The 17,770-nt window shown below is 45.5% G+C and overlaps 1 protein-coding gene across 1 annotated transcript in view; it reads left to right on the top strand.

Annotated features, from left to right (window-relative positions):
- Positions 1–17,770, top strand: part of LOC309559489 (cytochrome P450 2G1-like) — a gene marked incomplete at both ends in the record, with an annotated part of 59,803 nt that overhangs the window by 25,050 nt on the left and 16,983 nt on the right. The window contains 3 exons of the mRNA XM_082262763.1: positions 2,105–2,281; positions 4,004–4,145; positions 6,972–7,159. Of these exons, the coding sequence (XP_082118889.1) occupies positions 2,105–2,281; positions 4,004–4,145; positions 6,972–7,159 (507 nt within the window). The remainder of the gene's footprint in view (positions 1–2,104; positions 2,282–4,003; positions 4,146–6,971; positions 7,160–17,770) is intronic.

Here is a 17,770-nt window from a genome sequence, read left to right as displayed (position 1 = left end):
GTCTCCTACTCATAGCCCTTGATACAGTATGCAAATTAGATTTCAATTTGTTAGGAAAATATTCTAATGTCAAAATAAAGATTAATGGGGATAATGGTCAGCCCTGTCAAGTCCCGTTACTGATAGTAAAGGCATTCAGCAGGTGTCCGTTGAAAAGAGCGCTAAAATACTAGCTAACATTCGGAAATTGAAGTCCAATCACTTTATGGACTTCTCGCACGTGGTCCCAGGCCACTCTATCGAACGCCTTCTCCATGTCTAGGGAAAAGAGCCTCGAGTGAATGAAGAGGGGAGCCAATGGTGTAGGTTAAGATAGTGTTGTCCCTAGCCTCTCTCCCCAGGATAAAACCCACCTGGCCCAAAGAGATCAGGTTAGCCAAGAGTGGGAGCAAGGCCACAGTCAGTTCTTCCAGGGAGAGGAAGCGTTCCAGCACTTTAGCTTTAGGTTGCTGGACAGGAATTGCTGCTGGGCCATATTTAGACAAAAAGTCCCCAATCACGTCAGTACAAAGTTCTGGCGAGGATGCGTCAGGGCAGTTAGAGCTCAAACTATATAGTTTCAAGTAATAGAGTTCAAAGTGTTTTGCTATGTCGTCATTTCTGGAAAACAATTTGCCATGACGGTCACATATATGGTGAATTGTAAGAGAGGTCCTGGAGGCCTGCACTGTATGCATCAGAAATCTACTGCTTTTGTTACTGTGTTTGTTACTGTGTTCGTAGAACATTTTTTGGTGAAGCACATAATGTCTGTTCCCCAAGTTCATCTAGCAAAAGGGTGCATGTATGTAATAGATCCTGCAGGGTGTTTTGTGCATGAGAGCATTTCTGTAGCTTTTCCAAGCGTTTGATTTTTTCAATCAATGCTTTGATCATCTCCTGGTGTTCCCTTTTAGCTTTCACAGCTAGTGATAAAAATTCACCATGGATCACACATTTATGTGCTTCCCAGAGGGTGGCAGGAGAGATATTCGAAGTGGCGTTTTCCACGAAATAAGTACAAAGCCGAGATGATAGCTGGTGAACTATTTCAGGGTCATTCAGTAGGGAGGGATTTATTGTTTTACTAATTTATTGTGACTTTTTTTTTTTTACATTTCTGTTTATTATTTTAACAAAACAGAGCCTCTGGGCATTCCCCGGCTTGAACATAACATTGAGATAAAACACATGTCATTGAACTACAAATTAACTAAGAAAAAGAAAAGAAATTAAAGAACACCAAACTCCTCGAGTCCTCCAAGAGGCAGGAGTAATTGAAATTGTCACTGCAATTAGGCACTTTCAACCCGCCACCTTCCGATTGAAAAATCAGTACATGACCATATAACAACCTTTATTCAGTAAAGGTATATATGAGAGGATTCCACTGAAGAACACGTGGGGGCCATATTTAGGTATGGGGGACCACATATTTATGATACATCCTAGGTTTCATTGCTATGAAGAGATTTCGTCCAGATGTTCCACACCTTGCCAAACTTGGCTGGGCAACCCTGTGAGGAGTAGGTGGCTTTATACAGCGGGATGGAGGTCATTAACAGGGATTTCCAAAAATTTTAAGATGGTGCCCCTTTCCACTTTCATTTATTCATTATGGCTTTCTTTGCATAGAACAGCAGTAGGCCTATAAGGGTCTTGGCTGCTTGGAGGAAAGCCAGGGAGCCCATGAGGCTGAGGAAACATATTTCCATAGTCAAAAGGATTGGGATAGTAGTTATGGAGGAGATAAGATTAGTAACCTCCTCCCAGAACCCTTGCACTTTGGGACATGACCAGAACATATGTTTGAGGTCGGCCATGGTTTCTGTACATTTCCAACACTGGGGGTAGACCCCACTATAGGTTTTGTTTAGGCCGTGCAGTATTAAGTTAACTCTGTGGACTAGTTTAAATTGGATTAGGAGATCTCTAACCGACACTAGCTGTTGGAAGGAGGGGGTATTCTCAATTTATTATGACTTTAATAAATGATTTGTATCTGAATGATCTTAAATATACTGTACTTTCTTTGATGTATACCGATATTATTTAGAATAGGAAAGCTATCTGGATCATCTTTTCAGTGACTGAGCATTGATAGAAATCTTTTTAATTTTTCCAGCTGCATAGCATTCTTCCTACCCTTATGGAATACATTCCTGGACCTCACCACAAGACAACGCTGCTATCTGAGAAACTTGCTGAAAATATACTTGAGAAGGTGAAGTCCAGCCAAGAGACTCTGGATCCCAGCATTTCAAGGCACTTCATTGACAGCTTCCTTATTAAAATGGAAAAGGTATTTGTGTAATTAAATCATTTAAATAGTTTCTACAAATCCCACCTCCTAATGTGACAAAATTTACCATACTCATCGACAATGAGAGGGAGACAGTGCAAAATATTACAGGAGCGTACCTGAGGCTGCATGGAGACACTGGTGTCCGAGAGGGACTCAGGGCACACGGGAGTCACAGGTCGATAAAGGATGTTTTGGGATAGACTGGGATCACAGGGTGAACATGGCACATTGGAGCCATTGCATGACACAAAATGCTCTGGGATCATTGGCCAACATGGGATGCTCTGGGTTCACTGCTTGACACAGGATGCTCTGGGTTCATTAAACAGTACTGAATGTGTGGGGTGCTCTGGAATCACGGGGGTTGAGGGTGACAGAGGATGCTTAAGATGCTCTGAAATCACAGGGACCAAGGGGTGCCACAAGGTGCTCTGGAGTCACAGGGGTCACTGAGTGATACAGGATGCTTAGAGAGCTCATGGGGTGACAGAGTGTTTGGGGTGCTCTTGTGTCACGGAGGTTCATGGGATGTTCTGGATGCTTTGAAGTCACCAGGGTCACAGGAGTGAAACAGAATGCTTAGGGTACTCTGGAGTCACTGGGGTTACAGAAGTAACGCAGGATGCTCAAGGTGCCTGGAGTCACAGAGGTCTCACGATACTCCAGGTGCTCTGGAGTCACAGGGGGTCACAGTGGATATTGAGGTTACAGGAGCAAATAAAGATAAGCACAAGGGCAAAGGTTTCAGTATCTTGGGAATCAAAAGAGCGATAGCATCAGCTCTTGAGTTGGAATAACCAGGCTTGAAAATGTAAATGTAAAACCATGAGAAGAACAGGGACCAACAGACATGCCTGGGATTCAGGCGACAAGCAATTTATAAGTGAAATTGTGAAATGGTGATTTGAAGAGGCGATTCACTTTTTCCCAGGGTGGGGGAATGCCAAGGCCTTTCCCCAAGGAGCAGGAAGATTACATTAGGCCAATCAAGATGTTCCAGAGACAGGGGAAGGGGAGGCCAAGTGATGACTTTCTGGGCTCCTGGGATGTAGAAGACAACTGAAACTGCAAGCAGGCACATTGAGCTATCTGCTTTACACATAAGAGTCTAATTATTTTGATACCACTATAGGTACAGCGGACTTTGAAAATGTAAGGTCTGCTTTACTGACATCTGCACACCCTGAAATGAAAATATCTAATGTCTAATATTTTAAAAAAAGCATGTCACAAAGCTCTTAAAAATACTTTAAAAAACTCACCTCTTTCCCTGCTTGCAACAGTTTAGGGAGTCGCAGTTTATGTCACCTTCCTCATGTTGCAGAGAAAGCTGGGTGCTGTCCAGAGAAAACTGGGTCCTTGGAATTCCACTGGAATGCTCTTCTAAAATGGGCTGGTGTGCATCATATTTGCATTGAAGTGGCGGGGAATTCTACAAGTAAAACTGTCAGTTTTAAGGCAAATTTAAAGATACAAATTTGTCTGGTAGCTGGATGTCACAACATGAATGCTTGACTTACTCAAGCTTGTTTAGTTAAAAATCGGGATCTGGAAGGAAGAGCCGGCAACACCCTCCCATTCAGGGTATATCACAGGGAAAGGAATAACAACTGAACAAGGTTATCAAACCTGTCTTACATCTGGATGTGGTTGGCATAGAGAAGGAGGGTCTTGCTTCTGCCATTGATATGAACCGTAATGTTTCCCATCTTTCTGCAGGAAAAGGATAACCCCAACACTGAATTTAATATTCAAAATCTCCTAGTTACTACCCATAACTTATTCATAGCAGGAATTGAAACTGTGAGTACAACTCTACGGTATAGCCTTCTCATCATGCTGAAGTACCCAGAGACACAAGGTGACTAAAAGGGGTAAACTACATGAACAATGTTTAAATATCTGATTGGTTGCAATGGGGAAACAGATACTTTTTGCAGATTTTTTTAATGTAAGATTGTCATGTTGTTGTCACACAGACTGACGTGAATGATGGAATCAATGAATGCACATGGCATATCTGGTAGATGAAATGTATGAAATGCAGAACTCAGGGGACCCAAACAAGTCTCTCTGGCAGTGCCTTCACTCAGTAGGGCCTTGTGTAATGCAAGTGGGACCCCCAACTGAGATAACCTTTACTCCAAGCTTAGTACTGACAGTGGTTCTAAGGGAGCCCAAAGTCCTTAAATGTAATTTTAAAAATGTAATTTAAATACTAAAGAGCGGTAATATCCAACAATAGTAAATCCTATACCTAAGGTTGTGGGCTAGGCTTTAGGTGCCCCAAAGGGGAACTCTGTAAACTTTGCTTGCTAGGGCCCAACTAAGCAGGTAGAGACTGCAGTCATGAGAAATCTGCATTAAGAGGGCACTCCAACTTAGAAGTGAGCGCTTATCGTGATGCAATAAAATCTTTGTGTTTCATTCACTTCACAGTTACTTTAGACTTGACTTTCTGTACACAGTACTTCTTTTCATTGTGCAGCAACTTTGAGGGGATACAATGGGGCCTGTATCTGACTCTCCAGCCCAGATTTGATGTAACAGTGATCTGCTACTTTAATTAAACCAACTCTTGAGGATCCTCTTTACACTTCTTCCTCCTGTGACAAATGATACAAAGGGGCTCTGGGCTTTGTATCAAAGGGGCTAGATACAAAGGGGCTCTGGGCTGGATACATAGGGGCACCGGCCACTAGGGAGGAGGTTGCATTCAGTCACGTCCTCACTACCAGAGCACACCATCAACTTTGCTAGTCATACTGTACACATGCTGGCTGGCAGCTTAAGCCGGCGTGTATACAGTGTGACTAGCAAAGTTGATGGTCAGGCCAGGAAGGGTCAGGGCCTGTGTACTACTAAATGTTTACAAGTGGAGAATGCCACAATTGGAAGACCAGATTGCCATTGCCAGAAGTAACCAGTAGAGTATTTTTTCTTTTATTTATTCTTTTTTTTTTTATACACAGTTATGTTTTTTTTCTCTCTGCAAGGAGAGAGAAAGATTCAATGTATCAGAGGCTATCGCAGCGATCAGGTGACCTGGAACTGAGCGTTGCAGGTCCGGATCATTACTAGGGGACGCGGGGCTCCCGGTTGAACCTTAGTCTCTTTGCTGTGTGGCATGCTCCCAGCACAAAGACAGATACGCATATATGCATCCCCACAGAAAAAAGCCCAGTCCAGTGAGGCCACATATATGCATACTGTTGATGCTAAGGGGTAAAGAACTTTTACGAATATTTCTTGCAGGTACAGGGTTAACAGATAACATTCTTTTACCGTTCATTGCTGACACAGTTCCTGTTCATTCTAACTAATTCAGTCTGCCCATGTCATACTTCTAAGCAAAGGAGAGTCCTTTTCTAAGGTTAATGTTCTGATTCCAGTACCCCGACTGGGTACCCCAAGAGGATGGCCACGTGTTCCCAGAGGAGCTAAATGTTGCAGCAAGCTTCCTGTCAGTTCCCATGAGGAAGGGGAAGAGCCCTGAGAGTCTGCCTCCTCTTGTATTTAAAGCCCCTTGTATTTATAGCCCTACATAAGGAGGAAAAGCTATGAATATCTTGGAGTTAGCAGACTTAACCCTTTCCTAACCCCCAGGGCAGCCTGTAAATAAGGCCCACTATTACATATACAATGTAGTACAATAACAAGATAACATGACATAGTGTACACCCCAAAAGTAGGCACATACCTACAAGGTGTTGCTACTACAGTGATAACAGCGCTCTTCTGGGTCCTGTGTGTGGGCAGCTTGCCTTCTGCATAGTAAACACAGGAGGTTGCTCACTCATCACTGTGCCCATTGAAGGAACACCTTGTATTTTTTTTTTTTTATGAATATAAGGTGTTCTCTTGTACTATGTTACAGGGACATGCAAGAGAAAAGAGCAGACTGACAGAAAGATAAGTCTTGTCTGCTGTTTCTTTTTTTTTTTTTAAATCAGGCCTTCTGCCCTTCCAGAGAGGTCTGTACTGTGTGACAGGGCTGTGAATATCTCAATGCCTGATACAATACCATTCCTTTGAAGTAAAAGGTCTCCCATATACATTATATACAGTATTTCATCTGTGGATAAACTAGCTGTTTCTCTTAACTCACCCTTAAGTAACATTTGCAGGTCTTGTCCTTCTCCCAGTAAAAGGAGAAGCAGCTGACTGATAATATCATCTCTTTGTCACACTTACCTTCTATCAGCATGTCCCTATTTAGTACATGAGCACTGCAGCACAACTGATTGCTTCCTTGTGCTGCTCCTCCCATTCCCGGTTTGATTTCTGCAGTATAGTGGAGTGCAAGGGGCTGAAACCAGGTCACGTTTGGGTACAGAGAACATTATTTGGGCAGCGATTACTCTTCATCAGGGGTATGCCAAGGGAAAGGAATTGGACTAAGGCTGGCATGCAGAGTAGGCTGGATGGGGTCCTGGGTTCTGGTCAGGCCAGGAAGGGTTGACAACAGGGTGTTTCAGAAAGGCGAGGTCTGTGGGCTAACCCGGGTGGGCCCCATGCTAGAGAACCGTAGGAGTCCTGTGGATTGCCAGAGCCAGCATGGAAGAGGTTGAATTACATTACACATGGTTCTGTTACCATGCACACTTTAATCCTTTCTGTACTATTTGAGATGCCAATAAAACGGCATTTGTCTGAAATATGATTTCACACATTTTTATTTGTACAGCCAAACTCCATGAAGAGATTGACCAGGTGATTGGATGCGGACGGGTCCCAAAATTTGATGATCGGTTTCACATGCCATTTACACAGGCTGTGTTGAGTGAGGTGCAGAGATTCTGTGATGTGGTACCCCTAAATGTTCCTCACATGATGGCAAAAGACACAGAATTTAGAGGATATGTGATCCCCAAGGTAGGAAATCTCATTAATTTGTTACTTGCCTAGTGTGACCTCCACCATCCCCACCAACCAAAAATGTTGTTTTATTGGTTTTCCTCCATGGAATGCATATAAATGAACTGACCTATTGCTGTTGTTAATAGCACATAACTATTGTTTGCAGTATATTCTTTTATTTAATTTTACCTAAGGGCTGGAATCCCTTTCAAAATCAGTGTTGGGTGGCTAGTGCAGGTACCTCCAAGTGACCCTGATCATGTTTCACAGCTGTCTGTTACCCCAAAAATGGTGGCACTTTTTTTAAGCAAACAGAAACTGTGTCTCTTTCTGGTCACTCTGTGGATGTCCCTGCCTGGTTTCTCATTACTCTGTTGGCAGCCATGTGGGTCAGATGGCCTCCATGGCCAATAGTGATCCAAAAACATTGGACAAAAGCAGACAACAGAGCCAAAATGAAGAAACATTGTCAATATTTTCATAGACTGTAGGCTAGTATCACTATCAATACTCTGGTTTAGTCAACATTTTTTATAGGCGGTTCTAGACTTCAGACCCAAGAACAAAAATGTAGAATGTTGGAGCCTATGAGTACTTAATTTTCTTTTTTTCAGACTAAATATATTTCCTGCAAGTGCACAACAAATACCTATTGATCTTCATAGAAATCCAGTGTAGTTTTAGCTTTCTGTGCATTGAACTGAAATCTCAAATAATGTTATCAGTCTTGCTAGCTGTGAACTACAGAGCACACCACTCCTATATTATGAGATGAGGAGCAGGACCGGGCTGGGAGTAAAAACCAGCCCTGGAAATAATTTCACACCAGCCCCAGTGGCGTAGCGTGTGTTGTCAGCACCCAAGGCAAGGCAAGTAATTTGCGCCCCTAAGCCGCGGACATTTAGTGCTCTCTGAGTCCCCTTCACTCATACAGAATTATAACCCCTTATGGTACATTTTAGAATTTACCACTCTTTCTATTTGTTTCCCTTTAATCCCTCTCTATCCCAATTTCTTGTTTTTTTTTTTTTCCATCTCTCTCTCTCTCTTTCCGGCTTTCTTATTCTTTCTCTCCCTTTTTCTTTGTTCCTCCCCCTCTTTTCCTCTCTCTTCCATGTATTCTCTCTTTTTATTCCTTCTCTTACTCCTTTTGGGGGGGAGGATAAGTGACAGTGCTGGGGAGGGTGTAATCAGTGGCTGTGCTGGTGAAGGGGGGGGGCAGTGGCAGTGCTGGGAGGGGGTGGGATCAGTGACAGTGCTGGGGAGGGGGATATCATTGGCAGTGCAGGGGGGGGGGGGGGGTATGGGATCTCTGGCAGTGCTGGAGGGTGTTCTGATCAGCCAACTTAGGTGTTCTTGATCAATGTCATCTGCTGATCTAAAAGATGTAGTGGGGACTTTTAATGACAACTTTAATCACAGGCAGTGTTTCTTACTGTGTCTCTGGCTTCACTGTGTCTCCGTCTCCATGGTGTCTTGCAGTAGGGACACCTATGCCGAAATCAGGGGTTAGGGTCTCCTCCAGCCCCTCCCACTTCCTCACCAGTCAGCTGACCGCTAGTCTCTGCCAACCAGCCATGCCGTAAACTGAATGGGCGGCCATGAAGAAGTTGAGTGGGCAGCCGCAGGCTCCAGGAACAGTCCAGCTGGGTGGCCACAGGCTCCAGGGACAGCCCTGCTGGGCCCCCCGTGAAGAGGCTGGGAGATCGGCGTGGGCTCCAGGAAAAGCCCAGCTGGGCAGCCACAGGCTAAAGGAACAGCCCAGCCAGACGGCCACAGGTTCCAAGGACAGCCCTGCTGGGCAGCCACAAAGAGGCTGGGAGAGTGGCGTGGGCTCAAGGAACAGCCCAGCTGGCTGGTCACAGGCTCCAGGAACAGCCCACCTGGGTGGCTACAGGCTCCAGGGACAGCCCCACCTCCTGTTCACAGCAAAGCCACCACTTCTCTCTGAGCTGTTCTTGTAGGAAAAAAAAAAAGATGTCCCAAAGGTCCTAGCTGACATCGGCCCCAGGGCATTTGGCCTACTGCGAAATCTCCAGCTATCCCGGTAGGCCAGTCCGGCCCTGATGCGGAGAGGTAAAGGTGTTCTATATAGTCACATCACATTTCCTGTGCTAGAGTGACAATGCTGTTCAGCCATAGATACAGTGCAGTGAGTGAGCGCTGTCAGCCTAGGACAGGAAGTGTACTATTGGCAGAATCATCATTGAAAATAAAGGGAAAGAAAACCTTAAAAACACAATACAACTGCTACACCTAAGCAGTGGCGGCCGGCCCATAGGGGGCGCAGGGGCGCCGCCCCCCCCCCCCAAAAAAAGAAAAAGAAAAAAAAAATTAAAAAAAAAAAAAAAAAAGGGGCGCCCGCCTCATTGGTGCCTATGGGGGGTGGGGTTTTCCACCCGCAGAGGCGCCGATTGGCGGCCTTCTGGGGCGTAACTGTAGCGCAGAGCATTGCGCTACACCACCCCCTTTTGTGATGTCTTGGATCGTGATTGGTCCAGACTCCAGCCTGGACCAATCATGATTCAGGACATCATTGCTGGGGGCGGTGCGTCACCTTCCCGCCGTCAGATGGTCAGAGCGGGCTCCGGGATGGCACGCATCGGAGGAAGAAGAGAAGAGGACGTCTTGTCTCCACTCCACTCTCCAGAGAGTCCCGACTGGCCGACTCCCGAGAGCAGCAGCATGCCAGGCAGCAGCAGTGACAGGTAAGTGCCTCAGACAGACTCAGTGTGGTCCTCTCTGTCCTGTCTGTGTGCCTGTGTGTGTGTGCAGACAATGGAGATAGATTGCAGAGTGAGAGGAAACACACAGGCAGCGACAGTGCAGCTCTCGGGGGAGGTCTCACTCTGTGTGTTTTGCAAGAAGCACATGTGGAGTGATGAGAGAAGAAGCTGCTTACCGTTCAGGCAGGATGTGCTTTCATAGAGGCAGCCAGGAGAGAGCAGTGCTCATCCCTGCTGCCATTCATCCTATTCCATCCCATCTGCCACCCATCCCATCTGCCACCCATCCCATCTGCCACTCATCCCATCTGCCACTCATCCCATCTGCCACTCATCCCATCTGCCACTCATCCCATCTGCCACCCATGCCATCTGCCACCCATGCCATCTGCCACCCATGCCATCTGCCACTCATCCCATCTGCCACTCATCCCATCTGCCACCCATCCCATCTGCCACCCATCCCATCTGCCACTCATCCCATCTGCCACTCATCCCATCTGCCACTCATCCCATCTGCCACTCATCCCATCTGCCACTCATCCCATCTGCCACCCATCCCATCTGTCACCCATCCCATCTGCCACCCATCCCATCTGCCACCCATCCCATCTGCCACCCATCCCATCTGCCACCCATCCCATCTGCCACTCATCCCATCTGCCACTCATCCCATCTGCTACCCATCCCATCTGTCACCCATCCCATCTGCCACTCATCCCATCTGCCACCCATCCCATCTGCCACTCATCCCATCTGCCACCCATCCCATCTGCCACCCATCCCATCTGCCACCCATCCCATCTGCCACTCATCCCATCTGCCACTCATCCCATCTGCCACCCATGCCTTCTGCCACTCATCCCATCTGCCACTCATCCCAACCAGTATCTGTCCTTCTATGTAGAGCACCTGTCCTGTCTATAATACCCATCATCAGTATCTGTCCTATGAAGTGTACCTGCCCTCCTGTGTGCACCCTTCTGGGGGAGATCACAAGTCTAAGGTTATAGCGGAACCTGCAGAGAGAACCACACTGGTCTCTGTGCATTGAAAGGGGGCACGCTGGTCACTCTGCATTGAAAGGGGGCACGCTGGTATCTCTGCATTTAAAGGGGGCACGCGGGCATCTCTGCATTGAAAGGGGGCACGCTGGTCACTGTGCATTGAAAGGGGGCACGATGATCTCTGCATTGAAGGGGGCACACTGGTCTCTCTGCATTGAAAGGGGGCACGCTATACCTTAATTACTGAAGGCCCCTTTCACACTTTTGTGACCTCAAAGTCACGCAATTTTTTACAGGGTTTTTTGCCGCAAAGCAATGCCTATTACATTTTTCTGTTTGCGCCCCCCAAAAAATTTTAAGCACCAGCCGCCACTGCACCTAAGGACTGGTAAACTGCAATATATCAAATGTTTGTTCTTGGGTTTAGAGATGCTTTAAAGTGTAGCTCTAGCCATGCAAACTTCTTTATGCACAGATGAAACACAGATACTGTATGGGAGCTGTTTTACCTGCCAAATGATTTGTAATTCAGTCCATCTAGTCCTGAGATTTACACAGCTTTTCCTTACAGTACAGTCTTGCCTGGCAGGGGAACAGACCTGATGTTCTACAGTTTCACTTTTACTTACAGGTCTCCTCCTGCCTACACCATGTAATTGGACAGTAAGAGGAGAAGCAGCACATTGATTAGTGAATACCTCTGTCACTTTGCTTTCTTCTTCCATCAGCATGCTCCTTGCATTGCAACACACTTCATTGGCTGCTTGTGCTTTTTTTTTCCCTATCCTTATGTAAGCTTTGCTGTTGAGTAAGCTGCAGGGGGCTGATACAAGGTCAAAATCTGGTACCTACACTGCTTGCATTTAACCACTTGCCGACCAGGCCATAGCCAAATGACCGCTACAGCGCAGTCGGCTTATTCTGGGAGGGCATACTATGACGTCCTCCCAGAATCGCGCTTCCCGGGGCGCGTACACAGAAGTGTCTTTGCTTGCAAGGTCCAAGGGACCCGGTGCATCACGGATTGTGGTAAAGGGCCAATGACAGCGGCCCTTTACCACGTGATCGCTCCATCCAATGACAGATCGATCACTTGTCAACAAACTAGCACATGTCCGGTTCAGTTCTCTCCTCTCTTTGCATGCTGTACACAGCGATCGGTACAGCGTGCGAGGAGAGGGACTGCAGCTGCACCCATCCCCTCCCTCCTCCATACCTTAGCTATGCCTCATCCGTGCCACATCCATGCCTCATCCATGCCACATCCATGCCCATCTGTGCCACATCCATGCCCATCTGTGCCCACCCATGCCACCTTAGTGCTCATTCGTGGCTCATCCATGCTACATCAGTGCTCCTCCATGCCCATCCATGCCTCATCTGTGCCCACTCATGCCACCTTAGTGCTCATTCATGGCTTATCAATGCCACATCCGTGCTCATCAATGCCACATCAGTGCTTATACATGCCACATTAGTGCTCATCCGCGCCACATCCATGCCATGTCAGTGCTCATCCATGCCATGTCATTGCTCATCCGTGCCACATCTAAGTCAGGTCAGTGCTCATCCGTGCCACATCCATGCCATGTCAGTGGTCATCCATGCCTCATCCTTGCCATGTCAGTGCTCACCCATGCCACGTCAGTGCTCATCCGTGCCACATCCATGCTATGTCAGTGCTCATTCATGCCACATCCATGCCATGTCAGTGCTCATCCATGCCACATCAGTGCTCACCCATGCCACATCATTGCTCATCCATGCTACATCAGTTCACATCCGTGCCACATCAGTGCCACTACAGTTCTTATCAGTGCCCTACAGTGCCTCACAAAATTGTAATGGGAAGTCAGGAAATGACGGTGCTCCCTGAATGTTGGGTCTCTGTATGTGGCCAGGCTGTGGAAAAGTGTCACACGTGGTATGGCCATATTCAGGAGGAGTAGCAGAATGTATTTTGGGGTGTCATTTTTGCTATGTACATGCTATGTGTTAGAAATATCTTATAAATGGACAACTTTATGTAAAAAAAAAAAAATGCGTTTTAATTTTCTTTCCACATTTTCCAAAAATTTGTGCAAAAAAATGACATGTTCAAAAGACACATTATGCCTCCTAGATTATGTGTTGGGGTGTTTTCTTTCCAAAATGGGGTAATTTTGTGGGCGTTTCCATTGTTCTGGTGCTCCGGGGCCTTCAAAATTGTGATAGGCAGTCAAGAAAATATATGTGTAATTTTTTGCTTCTAGAACACCTGGAGGTGCTACTTCGTTGTTGGACCTCTGTATGTGGTCCGGCTGTGTAAAAGTCCCACACATGTGGTATCGCCATACTCAGGAGGAGTAGCAGAATGTATTTTGGGGTGTAGTTGCAAGTATGCCTATACAGTTTGTGAGAAATAACTTTGTAATATGACCATTTCATGAAAAAAGAAAAAAATAAATCTTAATTTTGCAAAGAGTTGTGGAAAAAAATTACAACTTCAAAAAACTCCCCATGCCTCTTACTAAATACCTTGGAATGTCTGCTTTCCAAAAAGGGGTCATTTGGGGGGTATTTGTACTTTACTGGCTTGTTAGGGTCTTAAGAAATGAGATAGGCCGTCACTACATCAGGTGTGATCAACTTTCAATGATTGGCACCATCGCTTGAAGACTAAAGCCTCGTACACACGCACCGATTGTTGGCCGTAAATTTTCGGCCAACGTCCGATCGGCCGATTGTCGGCTTGTTCGTATGATGATTCCGACAACCGACTGCGACTTTTCGGCCGAACAAAATCTGGTGTGCATGCTATAATGGCCGATTGTTCCTCAGTCAGTACAGATTTCGGCAGACAAAAATCAGATGAGCCCCGTACACACGCACAGATTGTTGGCCAACGATCGGCCGTCTTTTGTCCAGTGTTGTTTGTTGGTTGAAATGTGCTCTAGACTTGCACTGGACTTTTGTTGGCCAACAAAAACCAACTTCAGAAGTGATGTCATGTGATGGTTGACTTTCCGTGTGTTTTTTCTTCTCTGAGCATGCCCAGTCTTGCTCATCTGATTTTTGTCTGCCGAAATCTGTACTGACTGAGGAACAATCGGCCGTTCTGTTGTTGGCCAACAAAAATTTTATAGCATGCACACCAGATTTTTTTCGGTCGAAAATTCGCAGTTGGTTGTCGGAAGCATCATACTAACAAGCCTACAATCGGCAGATCGGACGTTGGCCGACAATTTACGGCCAACAATCTGTGCATGTGTACGGGGCTTAACCTTTACAAAGACCAAAAAATGTATTTGGGATATTTTTAACAAAGATTCTTCCGTCATATTTTATTGGGTTTTCAAAGAAGTACAAAAGGTTAATTGTCCATTCACATATTGCCGTAAACATAAGAAAAACACAGCATTACAGGATATGTAAAAGTATACTCAAATCAATCGCCCCTTGGAACAGATAAAAATGGTATAAGTAGCGCATATTTTCCTTTTCTAGTAGCTGCGGTACTGTCTTTATAAGACTATTTTTTGAGGTTTCTTGTGCGCAGGGGATATATTGTATCACCAGTAGAGGGCAGATTTGTGTTATACATATATATATATTTTTTCAAGCTTTACAGGATAGTAGAGAGCTATTGTTTTAGCAATCCAATAGTCAAGATATTTTATGTGGAGTGTTCCGAAAATTTGTTTAACAAATGCAACTTTGTCAAAAAATTAAGAAAAGGGGGGAAAAAACAATATTTTACCAAAGATATGTAGCAGTATAAATTTTGACCGAAATTTATGAAGAAAAATTACTAAATTTGCAAACTTTTAAAACCGAAACAAAGAAAAATGCATTTTTTTTTCAAAATGTTCTGTCTTTTTTCATTTATAGCACAAAAAATAAAAAACCCAATGATGATTAAATACCATGTGTGAAAAAAAGATCGAAAATTTAATATGGGTACAGTATTGCGTGACTTTCAAAATGTGAGAGCACTGAATGCTGAAAAATGGTCTGGATAGAAAGGGGGTTTAAGGGCCCAGTGAGTAAGTGTTTAAAACATACATTACATTCCCCTTACAACATACATTAAGGCCCCTTTCACACGGCTGTCCGATCAGGTCCGCCTGTCCATTTTTTAGGCAGACCTGATCGAACCTTGCAGTCTCCCCTATGGAGCGGCAGATGTCAGCATACACATGTCCGTGGGCATCCACCGCTATCCAAACCAATCCGGCCCGCAACATCCAGACAGATGGTGGTCCTATTTTCCATCAGTCTGGCAGATCGGATTGGATAAGCTTGGATAAAAAAAAAAGTATGCGGTCCGTTTAGACCCAATTTATCCATGGCTCCGTCCTCCCCTTTACCTGCCTGTAAATCCCCCTCTCCTCTGTGCACCTGGCTCTGTCCTCCCCTCCACCTGGCTGAAACCCCTCCTCTCCTCTGTGCACCTGTCTCCCTCCTCCCATCCACCTGGCTGCAACTCCCCTGCTCCTCTGTAAACCTGGATCTGTCCTCCCCTCCACCTAGCTGCAAATTTTCCTCTCCTCTGTGCACCTGGCTTCCCCCTCTCCTCTGTGCACCTGGCTCTGTCCTCCCCTCCACCTAGCTGCAACTCCCCCTCTCCTCTGTGCACCTGGCTCCGTCCCCCCTCCATCTATCTCCATACTCCCATCCACCTGGCTGCAACTCTCCCTCTCCTCTGTTCACCTGGCTCCTTCCTCCCATCCACCTGGCTGCAACTCCCCCTCTCCTCTGTGCACCTGGCTCCGTCCTCTTATCCACCTAGCTGCAAGTTCTCCTCTACTCTGTGCACATGGCTTTGTTCTCCCCTCCACCTGTCTGCAACTCCCCCCTCTCCTCTGTGCACCTGGCTCTGTCCTCCTCTCAACCTGGCTGCAACTCCCCCTCTCCTCTGTGAACCTGGCTCTGTTCCCCCTCCACCTGGCTCATACCAGCCAGCAGTACCAACCAGTAATATCAGCCAGCAGTACCAGCCATTAGTACCCACCGGCAGTACCAGCCAGCAGTACCCACCAACAGTACCAGCCAGCAGTATCCACCATCAAAACTAGCCAGCAGTACCAGCCAGTAGTACCCACCAGCAGTACTAGCCATCAGTACCAGCCAGCAGTACCAACCAGTAATACCAGCCAGTAATACCAGCCAGCAGTACCAGCCAGCAGTACCAGCCAGCAGTACCAGCCAGCAGTAGGGATGATCGAACGGTTCGGGTCAACCATCGGTTCGGCCCGAACATTGGGTGTTCGAGGTTCGGCCGAATTTAGAACTTTTTGCCCAAAAAGATCCGAATTCGGCAACCAGAACCGACCAAAATGCAATGGTTCAGGAAATGGGCTTTAAAAGCCTGTGATTGGACCAGAACCATTAGCAAAAGCCAATTGAGGGGGCAGAAGAATGCTAGGAATGTGATTGGAGTGACTAGGGGGTCCATAGTCCAATCATTAGTGAATACGCCCCCCAGTATATAAGATAGCCCCGCCAAATTCCTAGCATTGTTATACTGGACATGGAAGAGAGTGGAAGCAGTTCTGTTAATTTTACTTTAAAAGTGTCATTTAGCATTTATTAGTGTCAGGAAAGGGATATCTAGTGTAGTTAGAGTGCTCCTTTACACTTTAGTTAGCTTCAAAAATGTAGTTTCTGTAGGGAAAGTATGAAGTGTCAGGGTGACCGTAATGTAGTGTAGGGTGAACTGACAGTGACTGCTATGGCAGGGTGACCAAACCCTTCCATATCAGGGTGACCGCAATAGAGAAAAGCTAGTTTCTCTTAGGTGACTTTCGCTGCAGGGATATGACTTCGCCGCCACCAGCATTTTTGGCTGCAGGCGTTGCTAGTGATTTTTTGAGCACATGTTTGGAGTCAGACATGACATCTGAACATGTGTATAGGGGGTATATATACACACCCATGTCTGTATATATACACCTGCACATATATAGGTGTGAAAGGAGCAGAAAAAACTACTTGCGCTAATGAAATAATTAACACCAATATATTTCTGCTCCTATTACACCTATATATGTCTAGGTGTGTATATACATATAAGTATGTGTGTATATACACCACTATACACAAGTTCAGATGTTTTGCCTGCCTCCAAAGAACCCAAAAAAATGCCCAAAAAACGCTAGCGTAAAAAAAAAAAAAAAAAAAAAACGCCCAGGTGTGTTGTTGCAGGCATTTTTTGGGGGGTTTTTGGAGGCAGGCAAAACATCTGAACTTGTGTATAGTGTACCTGTGAAGTTTCTGCTCTGTAGCATGTCCAGAACCAGAAAAAAAGATAATTTTTCAGTAGAGCAGGGATGGTGGGACCCTACTTTTACACCTATATGATCTTTTTTTATGGTTCTGGACATGCTACAGAGCTGAAACTTCACAGGTACACATTTTAGACCCCCCAGACACTAAATCACACAAAAAAAGTTCTTAAAAATTGTAATTTTTGATAGATTTTTGATAGAGAGCCAATTATTGAAAAAATAAAAAAAATTAAAAAAAATAAAATTTTTTGGATTTAGTGTCTGGGGGGTCTAAAAAGTGTACCTGTGAAGTTTCAGCTCTGTAGCATGTCCAGAACCCCCCAAAAATTAGCATTTTCTTCTAATTTTTATTAGAACAGGAATACGGCTTCTCTACGCCTTTTTTTTTTTTTTTTTTCTTGCATTTATCGGGCATTTTTGGAGGCAGGCATGACTTTCTTTGGATTTAATATCTGGGGGGTCTGAAAAGTGTACCTGTGAAGTTTCAGCTCTGTAGCATGTCCAGAACCATAAAAAAAAAGATTGTTTGTATTAGAACACTTTCAGCACAGGATGTTGGCTTCTCGCTTTTCACACATTGCCGGTTTAATAGCAGGCGTTTTTTTGGGGCAATTTTTTGGGTTC

This window comes from Pelophylax lessonae, assembly GCF_965119305.1.
Source record: "Pelophylax lessonae genome assembly, chromosome: 7".
Lineage (NCBI taxonomy): Eukaryota > Metazoa > Chordata > Amphibia > Anura > Ranidae > Pelophylax > Pelophylax lessonae.
The sequence above is the reverse complement of the archived record's forward strand: the minus strand, read 5'-3'. Positions and strand labels throughout refer to the sequence as shown.